This window comes from Callorhinus ursinus, unplaced genomic scaffold (assembly GCF_003265705.2).
Source record: "Callorhinus ursinus isolate GAN/ISIS: 27379988/994484 unplaced genomic scaffold, GSC_fseal_2.0 scaffold25, whole genome shotgun sequence".
In the NCBI taxonomy this organism is placed as follows: Eukaryota; Metazoa; Chordata; class Mammalia; order Carnivora; family Otariidae; genus Callorhinus; species Callorhinus ursinus.
The window spans coordinates 6992199-7011613 of NW_027397087.1; the positions used below are offsets into that span (position 1 = coordinate 6992199).

Genomic DNA, 19415 nt, shown 5'->3' on the forward strand with positions numbered 1-19415 from the left:
TTCTCCCTCTGCCTCTCTCTCTCTCTCTCTCTCTCTCTCTCTCATCTTTAATGAATAAATAAATAAAAAAAATCTTTAAACTGTTGCTTTTAAAATATATACAACAGAAGATACATAAAAAGCAAGTGAAAAGAAAATTCAGTTTCAGTAGAGTAGAAACTTAGTGTCTCTTCACTGTAGTCTTACCAAACTAAGTGCCCATTGAAGTCACTCTGCACCAAACTCATCTTGTTTTCTGTCATTCCCACTTTATTTACCTCCTGCTGCTACCTCTTGTGAACTGCCAGAGGCTGTATGTTCCTTGAGGGCAAGTTTTAAACAAATTGTATTTGTGGTGTATTAGCACACAATACACTATGTTTTTGTTTTTAATTTCCTGAAATACTTCGGTGTCCACTGTTGCAGGTGACAGACACCCTCCAAATAATCCATATTCAGATCTGTCAGAGTGCAGTGTTTTTCTCTGCTGTTTTCTGAAGTGTTGTGTTCAAAAAGTCCAAACATATTCTAGAAAGTATTGTGCCTTTCAAAATAATTCGTAAAGATTTCTTCCAGAGTCAAGATATTTTAAGTTTAAATGTCCCTGGTCTCATTCCAGGTTGGTGACATAGGCAGTCTTGGTTTCAGAGTTGGTTTTTGTTTTAAATCTCTCTCTACGCTTGACCTTCCCCTGCTAAGTGGAGTCAGATTTGAATGAATGGGAGAGAGCCCACATTGTATTCCATCTGGGCCCCAACTACCATTCCAGCTCTCTTGCCCCAATTCCCCTTTTCTTACCAGAAGCTTCAGCCAAATGTGACAGCACACTAGGAGCAGAACCTCATTACGTCTCACAGTATAGATTCTACAAGCTAGCTAAATAGCCGTTTATTTTGGAGGGCAGTTAAAAATGTATGCCACTGGACAGCTCCCACGACCCGCGAGTCTATGGCTTAGCGCTATTAAAAAATAACATTTAGGGTGCCTGGGTGGCTCAGTCGGTTAAGCGACTGCCTTCAGCTCAGGTCATGATCCTGGAGTCCCGGGATCGAGTCCCACATCGGGCTCCCTGCTCGTCTGCTTCTCCCTCTGACCCTCTTCCCTCTTGTGCTATCTCTCATTCTCTCTCTCTCAAATAAATAAATAAAATCTTTAAAAAAAAAATAATAACATTTACTGAGTGTTTGGGACATGCCTTAGATGAGATGTATCATCTCACTTCACTTCGTAACATCCTATGAAGCGGCACTATTATGCAGATTTATAGTTGAGAAGCGGAGCACAAAGAGGTTGAGTAATTTTTCTGAGGTCACTCAGGAACCAACTGGTACTGAATTTCCAACCCAGTTCCAAAGCCTGCTCTCTTCGCCTCCTCACTGGACTGAATTCAAAAAAGAGGTTATTTGTATCCACTAGATGGTGCTGATTGTCTTTTGTTAAACAGAGAACTCTCAAACACTTTCCTTGGATTTTAGGTGTGATTCAAGAAACCACTGAAACCAAGTACCCTGTATGTTTGAACTGTGCTTGGATCCATCTTTAAATAGCCATCTGAATGGGAAAAATAAAAATTAAATCTCGGGGTGCCTGGGTGGCTCAGTCGTTAAGCGTCTGCCTTCGGCTCAGGTCACGATCCCAGGGTCCTGGGATCGAGCCCTGCATTGGGCTCCCTGCTCGGCGGGAAGCCTGCTTCTCCCTCTCCCACTCCCCCTGCTTGTGTTCCCTCTCTCGCTGTGTCTCTCTCTGTCAAATAAAAAATAAAATATTTTTTAAAAAATTAAATCTCAAAAAAACAGAATGGATTTTTTAAAATATCCTAGTACAAATTATAAATATCTAATATCAAATAACCGTTGGTGACTTCCAAAGACTGAAGTTCACACACATTTGTATTTATAGAAAATCTGTAGACTTAAAAAGAACTCCATGTTTTATTTCATTTGCCCCTTTTATACCAACTGCACTCCCTCCCAATCCCGCGTGGTCACAGTGCCATCCATATAACCTAGAGGCATGAATAGGGAAATAAATAAAGCCTTAAAGAACAAAAAGCAAGTTCTGGAGCAGGTGACCCTATTTTTATTCAAAGTAAAATGCACTTTAAGTTTAGTATGTGTTTAGTACTTTTTTAGTACTTCAAAGTTATGAAATAAATCTGCTAAAAACGGGTTCTCAGATTTTGTTGTTCATAGGGATCATTTCATGTGGTACTTACAAAGTTCATTTTCATCCCTATTCCCTGACTTAGTAGGTCTGGGGGTCAAGCGCAGGAATCTGCATTTTAACAAATACCTTGGTGGTTCTGGTGCAGTAGAAACATGAGCATGCTTTGAAAAACACCAACTTAAAAACAATGACTGTTTTTATTAAACAGTAAATGGTGAGGAGGCCACAGCTCTGCGCGGTGCCATGGAGCCCCCTGGAGCTGTGAGACACTGAGACCCCCCAGGATCTCCTTTGTAAGTAGTAATGGAAAAAAACTGGGACATGTTCTCCTTCCCCCTTCCTTGATTCTGAACCCTTTCTTCCCTCTTACTGTCTATTGTGGAGTGCTACGCAGAATCCAGTGCTACCTAGACAATGTCCCCCTTTTAAACATGGGGGGGGAAGAAGTCTGCCACTTCTCAATATCTGTTAGCCCAAACACATAACAATAGCCCTTGATTCTTTTTTTTTAAGATTTTATTTATTTATTTATTTATTTGAGAGAGAGAGCGAGCACAAGGGAAGAGAGAGAGAGGGAGAAGCAGGCTCCTGGCTGAGCAAGGAGCCCGATGCAGGACTCGATCCCACAACCCTGAGATCATGACCTGAGCCAAAGGAAGATGCTTAACCGACTGAGCCACTCAGGCACCCTACCCCTTGAATTTTTTAAGCAAAAGAAGTTAGCCCAGGCATTGTCATGTGACCTTGTTTAACTTGTCCCAGAGATATGAATTTCAGGGTGGGGGGGGAAAACCAAAGTATGCCTGGACACATACACACACAAACAGTGTAGCCTTACATTTATGATCCAGAAAGCTAATAGAGGCTTGTTCTTTTTTTTTTTTAAGACAGTAAAATGAGGGGTGCCTGGGTGGCTCAGTCGTTAAGTGTCTGCCTTCAGCTCAGATCATGATCTCAGGGTCCTGGGATCGAGCCCCGCATCGGGCTCCCTGCTCAGCAGGAAGCCTGCTTCTCCCTCTCCCACTCCCCCTGCTTGTGTTCCCTCTCTCGCTGTGTCTCTCTCTATCAAATAAATAAGTAAAATCTTTTTTAAAAAGATAGTAAAATAAAGCAAAAAGGAAGATTATCTTCAAAACTCCAGAATGAATTTTTGGGGGGGTGGGGGTCATCTCAGTTGTGCCCTCAAGAGATAAGCTCTGCCAAGTGAGTGATTCGCCAGCAAGAGAGAAATCTATTTCTCTTCTCAGAGAATTCCCTGGGAGTTCACTCTAGTTATAGTGCTGGCTCCAAAGTTTGGTCATCTGGAGCCATTCTGTATCTGTAAAGAGTCTCCGGAACATTCCCGAGGCTTGCTGCAGTTTCCATTGCTGGATGTCAGTTGAAATTACAGTGCTGGACTCCTGGTCTGTCACCTGGGCCACAGGAACGGATGAGATGCTGCTTGTGGATAATAGCTGAAGAGAAGTTCAGCAATTTCCCTGCAGCAATCAATCCTGGGCTGAAACCCACGGTTTCTGAATTCTGTCCAGGCATTGAGAGTCATGCTTGGTGCTTCTCCTTGGATTCCAAACCATAACTTCTATATTGAGCTAGGTCTCTGATCCTGTAGGGTTTTGGTTGGTGGTTTGTTTTAAACTGGGTCTCCTGATCTATGTACTAAAATGCATTTTTTAGTATCTGAATTATATAAATCTGTATTATGTAAACCTTTATATTTAACACAAAAGAAAGTTAAAAGTGATTCACATAGCATATTAGAAATGAATTCAAATCAAACTTCAAGGGTCTTAAGCAACAACATAGAGAAATTTGTTTTTCAGGATTAAGGTTTCCGAGATAAAGAGAACATAGGTAAACAGCACAGGGGCTGTTCATCAGTCAGCAGCCAGGCTGCCATCCTGAATTTCTTAGCATCTCACTTCCTTCTAGCACATCTTTTTTTTTAGCTCAAACTCAAAGTAATGTTTCCATCGGAACATACAAGTGTTTACTACACTAGGAACTACTCAATATTTTTATGACTATTGGCTTTCTTGTTAAACCTTTCTTCTTTGATCATCCAAACTCCTTATTTAACAGAAGTTGATTTATTTTCCCTTCATTTTATCACAACAAACTGGAGTTAATATTCTAATTTGGCTCAAAATGTTATACAATTCATACATTGTTATGTAATTCATACATTGACACATAAAAACCATTTTAAATTATGCAGTCCTGGTTTCTCATCAGGGCTCTGCAGAGAGTTGACCTGGGCCTGGGCTTTTGACCTCCCTCAACCTGTTTTGTCTGGTAAAATAAGGGCTGGGTAAAGGCTTCCAAGCTTACTTTCAGCTCTGAGACTGTGATCACCCAATTTAAGCAGGCTTGGTTGCCTCTGGAAACTACCTGCTCTGTGTGTCCCAGCCCGAGCTGCAACAGTATCCTTACCAGCACAAAAGACACCTGCTCAACAGCTGGACAGCAAGAACTGCCTGTTTAGAAACATCTGGGTTATAGTAACAGCCATCAGTCTTGTCCTCTACAATCTACCAGCAAAGAATTAAACAGAGCAAAACGACAAAAGATGTGCCCTATTTGATAGCATGATGCAACTGAATGAATTGAAAACTGGTTTAGGTTTTATGAGATCTGGATTTGCATCCCCCTCTACTGTTGACTTCAGAAAGACAAGGCCCTTCACTTCTGCAGGCTGCAATTTACGAGCCCCTCCATTGATTAATGGGGAGGTAACTCCTGAGCACTTTTCCTTACTTTGTAGAAATAGACAAAGTAGGGGCACCTGGGTGGCTCAGATGGTTAAGCGACTGCCTTCGGTTCAGGTCATGATCTCCAGGTCCTGGGATCTTACATGTTTTGCTACGGATGACTTGGTATTTTTATGAAAATGGTCAACTGTTTTTTGTTATGAATGTAGAAACTGTTACCTTGGCCCAAATTTGGAGGGATTTTGTATTCAGGTGGCACACTTGCATTCATGCATTCATTTGTCCACCTTTCACTGGTCATGTACTGAGTCAAAGCCTCCTGCAAACCATTTCTGGGCAAGTGAGTTTTTCAGCCTTTCTCTAATCATGTCTAGTGATCTTGCCAGGGGCAGGGGCTAGGTGGTCACATGAATCCCAACTCCTCACCTCCACTCAGAAAGTGTCAGCAGTAAGGGGGATTTCTAAGTGCCGAGTAGTAGTTACCTATCTGCAATAAGTAGCAGATAGCAAAATGGAACGCCTTAGTTAGGAAAATATTTCTTCATCCTCTCAACTGGCTATCTACTGAATTATTTACATTTCATCATGAAAAAGACATTTATAAAATCACTGGTCTCCATTCCCCACATCTTGCTTATGGATTAGGCATATTTTAAAATCATGAGTTCCGGAGGTGCCTGGGTGGCTCAGCTGATTAAGCATCTGCCCTCGGTTCAGGTCATGATCTTAGGGTCCTGGGATCGAGCCCTATGTCCAGCACTGCATCGGGCTCCCTGCTCAGCAGGGAGTCTGTTTCTCCTTCTCCCTCTGCCCCTCCCTGCCCCCGCTTGTTCTCTCTCTCAAATAAATAAATTTTTTTTTAATTATGAGTTCCAGTCCAAGGTCTTGGAAAAAAAATCACTCTCCTAGGCCCCGATTTCTTCATATTTTAAGTAGGCTAAGATCCTCCATATTTTAAGTGCTATGATTATGTGAAGTAAATGGGCATTTTATGGAGAGAACCTTGCCATCCATCGAATAAAATCGCTAAAATATACACAGTGAAACGTAATTTTTACTTTCCTTCAGCACTTCTTGTTAGCACTTGAGCATTTACTGCTGTCTCTTATAGGGGCTTTCTTCTCTCAAGCCATCTAGAGGGGAGGAACCATATTTTGAGTACTTTCTACTCCACTATAATAGCATTATTAAATGCAGTAATAGTTGCTGTTCTGAATGAATCTTGTAAACATTTCAGATACTTGCAGAAAATAGTGTCGAGTGTCCCTGCGGGAGTGTGGGTGATGGCTGAGGGTGCTTTGATGGCAATGACTCTTAAACTAAAGGTAACCTTGGTGCCGAAAAAGAAAGGAGGACATGGGGCGCCTGGGTGGCTCAGTTGGTTAAGCGACTGCCTTCGGCTCAGGTCATGATGCTGGAGTCCCGGGATCGAGTCCCGCATCGGGCTCCCTGCTCAGCAGGGAGTCTGCTTCTCTCTCTGACCCTCTTGGATCTCATGCATGCTCTCTCTCTCTCTCTCTCTCAAATAAATAAATAAAATCTTTAAAAAAAAAAAAAAGAAAGAAAGGAGGACATGAGGCAGAAGACAATGTCTGTGAATACTCTCAGCCCAATGATCGCAGTCTTTGCATTCCATTAAGAGTTTCTTAACACTTACTCTGCACCCAATTACTCTACAATGAAGCCGGGGAAATCGTGGAGCCGAAGGAAAATTTGAGGAATAATGTTGAGAAAAACAGCCATCAGGCATTAAGGGCTTTAATCCAGTCCCCAGTACAGTTTAATAATATGTGCCACGTGGGTATTCAAAAATAGCCATCATAACGATGGATGATAATGATCATCAGTACTTCGGAGGGTGCAGTGGAAGAACTGGGCCTTGACGCCTTCTGTCCTGTTTTTAGCTCTGTCTCTACTTTGCTTCATCTCAGAGAGCTAAGGACATGGCCATCTGTGCCTCTAGTTTCCCCAGCTGCAGAACAGAGATCATATCATTGCCTACAGGAAGTCTGTGGGCTGTGCTTTATTATCCTCCAGTGAAACATCCTATATAAACACAAAGCAGGCATTGAGAAGCCAAATGCTGCCAAGGGAATAAACTTTAAGACAGAGAGTATTACAAATTACAACTACTTGAGATCCTCTAGGTAATATTCTAATGACTGGAAGTAGTTAATGCAAAGGTACTTACATTGTGTTCATTTTAGATATTGTCTTAAGTAGATGGGAACATACATTATAAATAAGTAAACAAATTCCAGAATAGTTGAATTCATTAAATTCAGTATTTTTCTATCAATGTGAAATATTAGGTGGGTTCTAAATTTCTGAAGTAAACTAGCATTACTTAAAAACTTGCTCTTAAAAAGTAGCAATTATTCTTTTTGTTAAAGATTATATTTATTTATTTGAGAGAGAGAAAGAGAGAGAGCATGCGAGCAAAGGAAGAGGCAGAGGAAGAGAGAGAAGCAGACACCCCCCCACTGAGCAGGGAGCCCGATGCGGGGCTGAATCCCAGGACCCCGGGTTCATGACCCAAGCTGAAGGCAGATGCCCAACCGAATGAGCCACCCAGGCACCCCAAAAGTAGCAATAATTCTTAAATGTACATTAGTGAATACACACAAAAAAAGAAAAAATATATTACTTCTTGGTTACTGAGAAAATAAGGAATTCAGAACACATAGCTGCCCAGTTCATAGACCTGAACCAAAGGAATTATCCGAGTAAACTGACATTATTTGAGCATATCAGCAGAAAGCCATTGGTACTCTGATTCTGAAAGCCTAAATTGTCCTATTTTCTCAATTCCCTTTAATGATGCTTATGGTTTCTTCTATTTTCTTTTGTTTGGTCTGATGGTGTGCTGCAAAATTTAGGTTTTTAAGTTGGTTTGTATTTTTATCTATACATGTAGATTGTTTTAAAATATAACCCAAAGGCTTAAAACAAACACCGAAAACAGTCCCAGAGACAAGGACCTGCAATAGTTTCAGCCACAGGCACACATCTCCGTATTTCTAAATATGTGTATTCTACTCTGTTTTGCATCATCCACTCCGGACATCATTTGCATCCTGTCAGGGTAAATGAGGACATTGCTATCCTGCATAATCATCCCCTCTACTTCTCCTCTACCTTCCCAGTATCACTGTTAACTTTGATTAAATCAACATTCAGCATTTACATTAATATGCCCACATGAAAGGGAAAGAAAGAAACAAAAAAAACAAAGCTCATTCAACTTTTTTTGAGTTCAGAAACAGCTTTTCAGTTTTTTATTAAAATGGAATTCTTCAAAGACTATAGAAATACACCTGGCAATGACCTGTTAGAAGTCAACCATCCGCTTCAAACATACATAAGAAATAACTCCCAAATTCTGCCTCACCAGAATGTGTTAAGATGTACATATATATTATCAGGACAACACCAAAGTGGCTACATTTGACAGGTTCTTCTAAAGTAAACACAATTTTCTGACAGATTGGTTTCCCCTGGAGGAACGTTGTAACAACTGTGAAGGTTTTGAAAGATAAGTTTGAAGGGCCACAGTTAACTACCAGGGCATGCACAAAGGGCCTGGGAGGTGGGGGAGGGGCGCCAAGAGAGGGTGTGGCAGCCCTCGTTTGTGCTGAGAGCACACAACAGGCAAGGAGACACAACACGGAGAGGAAGGCTTTCCCTCTCCTGGAGAAGGGACTTTGGGTTCATATTCTGGAATCACAAGACACCACACCCAGGAAGAGAACAGGAAAAGGAAACTCCCTACACATAGTCTGAGCTTCCTCCGAGGGACAACAAGTCAGTGCGGTTTTAGTAAGTGATCAGTAAGGGCCACTGCCTTTGGGATGTGGAAGGAAGTTGGCCAGTGAGAATGTCCACTTTCATTCAAGCTTGCTCGAGGCACTGGATTGCCCACACCCCCCAACATACTATTACCAAGAACAAAATGTCCTAGAGAGCAGAGGGGAACTGGCACTTGATTTGCCACCGTTCAAAGTGAAGTGTCATCAATGGTTTGAGTTTAGCCTGGTGGAATCCACCCCGAAGAAGACTTGAATTGCTTGTGAGAGCCCGCCCTCACCCCCCCCCCCCCCCCCCCACCCCCGCCAGGAGGCTAATCTGTTGAGGACACTGTCCTCCTGCTCTATCCACTCTGACTCCTGCTAAAACTTTACCAGAAAAGAGGAAGTGAAGGGCTTCCCCGGGCTAGGTGCCAACTTGGCATTTTAAAATGATTAAAATCTTTCTCCCTGTCCTTTGTGCCCAAAATGAAGGGAGAACCATAGTTGCGAAAAGAGACTGAGCATGAGGCTGGCCACACCTGGGTTCTGGAGTCCTCATCAGAAGGAAGCCATCTTTGACTTCTCTCACTCTTATGGCAGCATCACCTTCCCTAATCCAGTATTTTTAGCTTGATGTTTCCAGAGGACCGTTTACACTAACTCTGCATTTTTAAATTACCTTTTAATTCCAAAAGTTTGCACAGGGTCATTTTTTTTCAATATACTTCACTCCTACTGATGGTGACATGGCCCCTTTCACATGAAGTCAACACTGGAAGAGAAGAGAGACCTACAGGGTATGGGCATTTCTGTCTTCTCTACCTCTTAGCTTCTCTCTCATTGATTGAAAAAAAACGCAATTTAAGGGGGAAAGACATAGTAAAGCACTTGTAGTGTTTTCCAACCAACACTGCAGACAGACTTTGTGAGGCTTTCAGTAGTGCCAGGAAAATGTCAGGATATTCGAGACAGAATATCTCCTCCATGACCCTCAGGCCCACCTATTGCCTTGTCTGTCAAATGGGGGTGGAAGCGCTTTCCTTCATCTACATCCCAGGGAAAGAGATGAAGGGCTTCAGGAGAAACTGATTCAGCCGATCAGGACTTCCAGAGAAAAGGTGTCAAATGCCAAATCCCTATCTCCCCTGAAGATACAGATCGATATGAAACGTTTTTTAGTATTCATCCTACTGGAGTCAATCAAATAGGCCTTTTCTTTGTGGCCACACCACTCCATGATTATCTTGGGCTTCCCTCAGGGTGCCCCTGCTCCCTCCGAGCTCACAGATGTTCTCTCCCCTACTCCCTGCCAGGCCCAGGAACCAAGGAGTCCTCCGAAAACGCACACGGAGTACCCATCCCAAGACCCCTCGCACACTGCCCACCTTTTGTCTCCACAGAGAGGAATGCACACTTCACCAAGGACACAGATCACAGAGATACATACGTAGACTCCCTCAATAAAGAGGACAACTGATCTTCTCCCTCTCATTCAAAAGGGCCCGCGCAGGAGGAGGCAACGGGGTCTTGGTTGCAACGAGATGCCCCAAATCCTGGGGCCAGCCAGAGTGAAGGGAAGGCAGGAGTGTGGGGAGCTCGACCATCCTGACTAGGAATCCACCTTTGGGAAAATGCTCACTTTATTGTTTCTGCTCATCTTCCGCTCCACCCTGCCTCCCTTGGGCATCTTTGTCTGAATAAGCTCCTCTGGCGTGTTCCCCAAGGGGGGAAGCAGCCGCTTCTTGCTGTTTCGGGTCTCTGAGAGCCACTGAGGAGGCAACTCGAAAGGCCCAAAGCCGAACTGCAGGGAGTACTTGTCAGGCAGCGTCTCGGGCTCCACAGGGGCTGCAGGCGCCCCCTGGGAAACACAGTCCACGGCGCCCAGGAGTGGCGCAGCAGGTGTACGCTGCGGGCCCTGCTCTCCCTGCAGGCAGGGCGCGACTATCTCCTGGGTCGGGAGGTCAGCCGAGCCAGTGTACTTGGCCTCACTCTCCTCCTCATCTTCCGCGGGCTGGAAGATCTGCTGCTGCCCGATGTGGAACATCTCCAGGAGCTGGCTGCCCGAGCGCAGGCTGGGCTCCAGGCCGGCGCCGGCCGCCCCGCCCCCCGCGCTAACCACGTTCCGGCGGCTGTAGCGACGGTGCAGCTGCAGCAACGTGCCTACCAAGCACTTGCGGACAGGCTTGTTCACAGTCAGGAAGAGCACAGGGTTGGCCAACAGAGACACCTTGGGCAGCCAAATGGCAGTGAGCAGCAAGAAGACAGACGTGTCGGGGACGTTGAGCACGGTCTGGTAGACGACCAGCGTGGCGTAGGGCACGCTACACAGGATGAAGACCATCACCATGGACAGCAGGGTGGCATGCAGCTCCGCCTCCCGCTGGGAGGCGTAGGGGATGGAGATGGTGTTCTGCGGGGTCCGCAGGGCCGCGATGACGACCTTCTTCTTCTGGCTGGCGCTCAGGGCCCGGCGGATGAGGATCAGGAAGAGGAAGACCACAGCCACGGGCACGATGACTGTAGTGATGTTATAGACCAGCACGTACACCAGGGGGCCCAGGGAGTTGCTCCACACTTCGGTGCAGGTGGACATGGCATAGATGTCGGCCACGTTGGTCACCGCAAACACGGGCACGCTGGCCACCACTGCGTGGGCCCAGATGTACATCACCAGTTCGCGGGACTTGGCATCAGATATTTTTCTCTCCAGGGGATAAAGGACGGAGTAGTACCTGCAAAATGCACAAGCAAACTTCATTTCACAGGAGAAGGTACCGTTTAAATGAGGGGTCTCCATATTACCAAAAGTAGGAGAGAGGGGGAAAGAATGGGTCAAGTTCTTTTATTCTGCCTCAGACAAAGAGAATCACTGGGGGAATTGGGAAGCCAGACCTTAAGTTTTGAGGACTTTGCTGTGCACAAAAAGCATCACTAGGCCAAAAAAAAAAAAGGACCTTTTCTTTTCTTTTTTTTTTTTCTTAAAGGACCTTTTCAAATGAGCAGAGAAGAGCCCCGTCGTATGGGACACTCAAGACTATCAGGAAAATAGGTAGATAATTGCATTTCATAGCTAACTTTATAAATATTGCCACCAGCATTAGATCCCAAGGAGTGCCCTTGATACAAAGAATGTCCCCATCTGCTGTAAAGACATTGATTTTTCAATTTAAGGGTAAAAGGTAACTTGTAAAAAAAATTTTACATGGGCTAGAGGAGCTTATGGGCAATTTTCAAAGCCACTAATGGAAAGAAATTTGCCTACACACATATCTAAAGCAGATTCATGGTACAGTGCATACATGGATACCATTATCATTTATAGTTGCTTGGGGCAGAAGAACCCCGTGTGAAGGACGGACTCTAACAAGGTCCTTGCACAAAAATCAATTCAACTGACAAAAATTATGCCTGCTCAACAGCCACTGCTCACTCATTGTTCATGATTACTCAGTAACCCTAGCAATTAATAAGTCTGCAATGCTTGCATGATTAGACTTTTGCTAAAATCAGATCAGACCTTTCTTTCTTCAAGCTTTCACTTGTTTAGTCTGTAATCAGAATTCCAAAAGCACCCTGTTTCAATATCACCAATGATTTAGGGAAACTGAGTAATTCTTCAGACCCCAGGAACCACATCTGTCACGAAAGGGCTGTCACTAGCCATCAGACCTATGGTGAGCATACATCTCCGCAGTCAGTCAAATCTGGAGTCGACCTTATATATATTAACATTCATCGCTCATGTGGCCAGGGAAGCAAGCATGCCTTCCTGGCATGAGATTTGTGCCAGGTACTGTACCAGGCACTGGGTTACAAAGATGAAAAGACACACAGCAATGTCTCTAAACCCCATGGGGGAAAAGGCATGCAAGCGAGCAGGCATAACCAAGGAAATGATTGCTCTTCTAGAGGTATGCACAAAGGAGGGACGGGAAAAGGAGCACCTGGAAAAATGTCAACAGAAGGTGGCACTGTGGTGGAGTCTGGCAGGGACAAGCTGGGAGAGAATGTTCCAGGCTGAGGAAGACGCAAAGTAAGCACAACATGACCATGGATGATCAGGAATGGATGGAGAGTGGTGAAATGGGTCCTAGAGTCTCTTTCTGGGAGGGGGAAAAAAAGAGAAGTAAGTGCATAGGTTATGCATGTTCTCAATTTTTTTTTCTCTGAATATAGATACACTTTTCTAATCACAACTCCATAATTCAATGTCAAAAAACAAAAAAAAATCCAATGTCAAGGTGCTACGGGTAACAAAACCACGCTTCCACTATGTACTGGAAAAGCACACAGGCTCATTAGAAGTCATCTTGTTAATGTTTACATCTCTAGAAGATGATGCAGGAAGTGGCCTCCCAGTGAACTCACTGACTAGGAGCCAAGAAACAAGTATCTGAGAAAGAAGTCAGAAAAAGGATTGTCTTCCCTTCACCTTCATGCCCACCACCCTACACTTGCCAGTAACTGGTTTCCCTGCATAATAAAATAGCATTTTTTAAAGATTTTATTTATTTATTTCTTTGAGAGAGAGAGAAACGGCACGAGAGGGCAGAGGGTCAGAGGGAGAAGCAGGCTCCCTGCTGAGCCAGGAGCCCAATGCGGGGCTTGACCCCAGGACTCTGGGATCATGACCTGAGCTGAAGGTAGTCGCTTAACCAACTGAGCCGCTCAGGAGCCCTAAAATAGGATTTTTTTGTACCAGCCTTCTTTTTCTACTAAAAGGATGTATTTGCTTTTTTTATTTTTAGTAATAGCAAAAATACAGTCGATTTTCTGTGCTGGAAAGAAAATAAGGATTTCTTATCATTTACGTTATTTTCTTGACTAAGACTAAAGGCCCAGAAACCACCCACGGGGATATTGCACTGCTTCAGGGTATGGTAGCAAATGATTCAGAATAATGTGTCCCCACTGTTGTTGCATCCTGCTGTGAAAATCTTTCAGGATTCATAAGATCAGCATTACTCACAAGAGCCAAAAAGTGGAAACAACCCAAATGTCAACCAGTAAATGGGCAAAATATATCCATACAATGGAATATTATTCAGTAATAAAAAAGGAACGGGGCAAATTTTTAAGAGTAGATCCTAAGAGTTCTCATCACAAGAAAAAAAAACATTTCCTTCTTTTTTTTCCGTATCTGTATGAGATGATGGATGTTAACTGAACTTACTCTGGTAGTCCTTCCACAATATAAGTCCAGTCATCTTGCTGTACACCTTTAAACTTATATATTGCTATATGTCAATCATATCTCAACAGAACTGGGGAAAAAGGGATGAAGGACCGATGCTCGGGCACAGATGAACCTTGAAGACATGAAAGGCCAATGCAAAAGAACACACTGCATGATTCCACGATATGAAATGTCCCCCGCTCCCCAGCAAAGCAAACATACAGAGATAGATTAGTGGTTGCCTAGATCTGCGGGGGGGGGGGGGTGGTGGTGCGGGGATGACTGTAAATGAGCAGGTGGTCTCTTCTTAGGGTGAAAGTGTACTTTCCAGATATTCAAAGACCTCTTGCCAAGCACGAAAGAGACACACGCAGCAAAATGGCATCGCATGGAGCACCCTCATCTTGTTGAAGGGATTGAGTGACCCATGTAATCTTTCTTGAATGAAAATTAGTCAACAATATTTAAAAACAATAAAATTCGGGGCGCCTGGAGGCTCAGTCAGTAGAGTGCACGACTTTTGCTCTCAGGGTTGTGAGTTCAAGCACCATGTTGGGTATAGAGATCACTTATACAATAAAATCTTAAAAGATTTTATTTGTGAGGGTTCTAGAGGGTAGGGGGGTGGGGGGATGGGTTAGCCTGGTGATGGGTATTGAGGAGGGCACGTTTTGCATGGTGCACTGGGTGTTATGAACAAACAATGAATCATGGAACACTGCATCAAAAAAAAAAAAAAAAAAGATTTTATTTGTTTGGCAGAGACACAGCAAGATAGGGAACAAAAAAATAAATAAGTAAAAATGGTAAAACTCCAGATTTCTGATTGCTCTTTAAGAAAATAGAAAGTCCTGCCTACCAAGTCTAGATACCTACAAAGTAACTATTAGCTGCATCTGCTGAGTTATTGACCCCTATGAGCAGGAATGCAGACACAAAACCCCAACCTGGCCAGCGACACTTGGCTTTGTCACCTGCTTCACCTGCCCCTGGAGATGGTGATCTAGTGAGAAACTTCCGAAGAGCTAGTGGCTCCCAGCCAGATCTGATGGTACAATGATTGCAGACAATATATCTAAGGAAAAATGTGCCCATCGAAAGAGAAGCCTAGGGAAAGATAGGCAAATATTGATGCGGCCTATCCAAGCACAGGCCATACATAATTCATTTAGTTTTTCTTACTGTGGAGGAAGGTTAGGCTCAGAAAGGTTAAGCCACTTGGCCCAAAGCAACCCAGCACAAAAGCAGTGTGTAGGTAGGGCTTAAAGCCACTTGGGGCTCCAGCCTCCCCTCTCTTAACCACAAAGTCAATGACTCCTCCTAGTACGCTGGGGACTTTGTGGAACTCTGTGTCCCTCCATGCAAATGACCCCGAGCAGCTGATCAAATCAGAGTTCCAGGCCTGCGGCTGAAGGGACTCCACAGATTGGTTCTGCAATCCATGCCCTCATAGGTCATTAAGGTATCAAGTATGTTTTGAATGGATAAAGAGTTTAAAAATTCCAAAATCATGGTGCGCCTGGGCGGCTCAGTCGGTTAAGCGTCTGCCTTCAGCTCAGGTCATGATCCCAGGGTCCTGGGATCGAGTCCCGCATCGGGCTCCCTGCTCCGTGGGGAGCCTGCTTCTCCCTCTGCCTCTGTCCTGCCACTCCCCCTGCTTGTGCTTGCACTTTCTTTAAATAAATAAATGAATCAAATATTTTTTAAAAATAAAAATTCCAAATTCATGTAAAATCCATTAAAATGTATCAATGGGGATAAAGTCAGAAGAGCCAGCACTTTCTCCTCAGCAACATTTCCTCTCTGTAAATCTTGAAATCAAAAGTACTCATGGATGCAACTCCTCAGTTCTTGTTTGCTTATTTAGTTCTATTCTCTAAAATGTATTACTAACTCAAACTGTATTCATGAAGTACTCACAACAAAAAGAAAAGGCAGGAAGCTGTTGATTACGGAGATCTTTACACTTGACCCTGATAAATTTGATCCAATTATGTACAATGGCAGTAGCTAAGATATGATTCATTTCCAAGTGAACATCCTTTTAAAGAGGATGGGAGGAGAAAACAACCACCACCACAATACAGAGGTTTGGAAATCAATCCTCCAAAGGAATTCTGGTATTATCTTGCCAGGTCCAACTGGGCTGTCTAATCATTTGTTAACTCACCACTGAATTGTCCCCTTGTTCTTCCAGAAATGTTTTGATCCTACATCAAAAAGCACTAATTGCAGAGTTATCAGATGAGCAATCTTCTACAAATTACAACGCAAATACCACCAATTCCAACCAAGCTGAAGCTACACCATGATCCAGCCGGCTCCAGCAACCTCATGATGAAACCCCCCCCCATGCCACGTCCTTTCTCAAGGTTCTATTTTCCGTAGCTGCCACGAAATCAACGTGTCTTTTGTGAGGCATCTATTTCAGACATTCATTCTCTTTCTATTGACCATGAGGGAACTACAAAGTATGCGGAACATTGACTAGTCACCCTTTGCTTTGTGATGCTAATTTTTCAATGCACCGGGCAGGGGGCAGGTGGGGGGGGCGGTTTGAACCCCGGGCTACCTGATCTTACCTGTCCAAGGCAATGGCAGGGAAGCTGAGGATAGTCACAGAGCAGAAGACTTTGTGCAAAAATTTGACGACCCTGCAGAAAAGCATGGTATAGATCCACCAGCAGCAGTGAGGACTGGTGCTGAGCATGATGTCAAAGGGCACACAGACCAGGCTGGTACAAATCCCGGAGCAGGCTAGGTTTTTAATGAACCTGTTGGTGACAGATTTGAACACGGTTGTGCGGCAAGTTGACCATAACACCATGAAGTTTCCTGGCCAGATATGCAAAAAAAAAAAAAAAAAAAAAAATTAAAATTAAAAAAGTTTTTAAAAAATTAAATGAAAAGAAAGAAGAAAAAAAGGAAAGAAAGGGACAGGTTAAAAATAAGATCTGGAAAACCACATTTGAGAGTTATTTCAAAGGATTTCATGTAAATACTTACATATTCTATTGTCAGTTTATGTGAAAGTATTAAGTCACTTATGTACACATCAAAGTCTAGAAGGATTTTTGGAGGTGAGTTCTGTTATTTAGTTTTAGACTAACAGTATTAGATATGACTCAGTCTTATCTGAGTATAAAGAATTTGCTAGGTATTACTTAATCTCAGGCAAGTACTACTCTTACCAAGTTTGCAAATGACCTCCACGTTGCCAAACTCCCCAAGAGAAATATGACGCAAGCCACACATGTAATTAAAAATGTCTAGCAGCCGTATTTTGCAAAAAAAAGCAGGTGAAATTTTAAGAGTATACTTTATTTATCCCAATATATCACAAACATTGTCATTTCAACATGTAATCATTACTTTTAAAAGTACTGATGAGGGGCACCTGGGTGGCTCAGTCCCAGTTAAGCGTCTGCCTTTGGCTCAGATCATGATCCCAGGGTCCTGGGATGGAGTCCTGTGTCTGGCGCCTAGCTCAGCGGGGACCCTGCTTCTTCCTCTGCCTGTGCTCTCTCTCTGACAATAGATAAAAATCTTTAAAAAAAAAAAAGTACTGGTAAGTTACTTTTCATTCTTGTTTTTGCACTGTCTTTGAAATTTGGTGTGCATTTTTTTAATTGAAATGTAACTGCCATGTAACATCAAATTCATTTTAGGTGTCCATGGTGTACAATTTGTTCTACACTTTTTAAAGAAGATTTTATTTGAGAGAGAGAAAGAGCCCAAGCAGGGGGAGCAGCAGGCAGAGGGAGAGGGAGAAGCACACATTTCAATTTGCACTAGTCACATCTGGGGTCCTCAGCAGTGACTTGCAGCGAGCAGCTACCGTGTGGGATTGTACTGTGTTCTAGACCTTCAGCAGCAATGATGCAATGACACATCTTTTGAGCATTTTCCTATTGTGGCTTCCACAGGCCTATAATGTCCTGGTTTTCCTCCTGCCTCCCACCCACTCTCATGTCCTGGCTGTTCCTCATCTTTCTTACAAGGCTCTCTATCCTCTCTCTAGAGCCACTCTCTAGGCAAGATGACCCATTCAGGTGGCTCTTCATCAAAATGCTAATGACTCCCACATTCTCGTCTGATGTTAGACCTCTCTTCATTTCCACACTCCTATTCCCAACAAAATGTCTGATTCCCTTCCCTCTCAATCTGTTGTCAAAAGCCTGCCGACATGATCTGGTGCCTACCTGCCTAATCTCGCTCCTCTCTTGCCTGGGCTTGCTAGGCACCAGCCACTCTGGCCTTTCCTTCCATTCCTGAAACAGGATCAAAGTTGAGCCTGTCCCAGTGCCTTTGCCCAAGTTTTTTATCCTGTGTAACATGCTTCTCGTATGTCTGGTTCCCTTGAAGTTAGGTCTCAGTGTAATTGCTGCCTCCTCAGAGAGGCCTTCCTTAACAAGCTTTTTATTTTAAATACTCACTGCTCCTCCCTCCATGACCCTCTCCTATAATACCCTGTTGGGGTCTTCATAGCTCTTATCATAATTACTAATTTGTTTACTTGTTTCCTTCCATTTCATGAGGACAAAAACCGTGTCAGTGTTGTTCACTCTTACAACTCTACTGCTCTGCTCAGTCTCATTATCTGGCACAGAATAGGCAGTCAGTAGATATTTATTGAATAAATGGATTTGTAAGCGGGAGACAAATAGTAATCAAAAGTCCCTTTGGTAAGCTAACACCTTTGGTAGTACGTTCATCATGTTAGAATATTCTAAGTCAGTAGTTCCCAAACCTCACTGTGCATCAGAATTGCTATACCAGACATGCTTAACCACAGTTAATGGGTAAGGAACTGGGAATCTGCACTTAATAACAACTTTCCCAGATGGAAAGTTTCAGAAATCCCAGTCCTCAACAGAAGTAGCCTCCGCCCAAGAGTCTCCAAGTCTTCAGGTAGGCAGGGCAGCCTACCTTACGGTTAAAGCTTGTACGTGGTGAGAGCCAGGTCCACGGGGACAATGAGTCATGCCCCAAGGACATGGCGACCTCCTGTGCACATGCTCAAGACGATGTGCTCTAATGCTGAGCCAGAGCTCAGCCTCACTTGGAAGGAGAGTGACAGAGCCAGGGAAGGAACATCAGGGCCAGGGGCAATTGCCAGCCACTGCAAGGACCTGCCTCAGTGCCTCCAAGGTTGACATAACTGGTGTCAAGACTCTCTCTTCCAATACAATATTCTACAGCTACCTCTTATGTGCCAAAGATAAAAACAGCTACTGTGTGGAGGTAAGCAGGCCAGCTGCTTACAGGAAATTCTCTCCTAAACTTTCCTTACGTCGGTATGTTGCCTCGGTGAGAAGAAACCAGCACTGTGAATATATACACATTTATTGGTGTAAGAGCTGCTCATACGAATACCTCCACCTCAGGCCCCCTCACACTTTCCTGTGTCACCAAGGTAACAGACTGAGCAATAATGATGTACTTGAAGCTCTGCTGATTTGGGGAATTTTTCCTCTGGCCTTTTCCCACTGAAGCACAGATTAGAATCTGGCTGAAGCATCTTTCCTCACTTTGAAGGTTTACAGAGAGGACATAAACTCTGGTAACCATCCAACCATGAAATAGCCCACTTAAATC

At 43.8% G+C, this 19415-nt stretch overlaps 1 protein-coding gene across 6 annotated transcripts in view; it reads right to left on the reverse strand.

The window, feature by feature from the left end:
• Window positions 1-8113: 8113 nt before the first annotated feature.
• Window positions 8114-19415, reverse strand: part of GPR176 (G protein-coupled receptor 176) — a 122585-nt gene continuing 111283 nt past the window's right edge. For 4 of the 6 annotated variants that reach the window (XM_025884636.2, XM_073876782.1, XM_073876781.1 and 1 more), the window contains 2 exons: window positions 16400-16652; window positions 8114-11373 (listed from right to left, as the gene is read on the reverse strand). In XM_025884636.2, the coding sequence (XP_025740421.1) occupies window positions 10251-11373; window positions 16400-16652 (1376 nt within the window). In that variant the 3' untranslated portion in view covers window positions 8114-10250. The remainder of the gene's footprint in view (window positions 11374-16399; window positions 16653-19415) is intronic. The other 2 variants (XM_073876784.1, XM_073876785.1) reach the window with 1 other exon arrangement.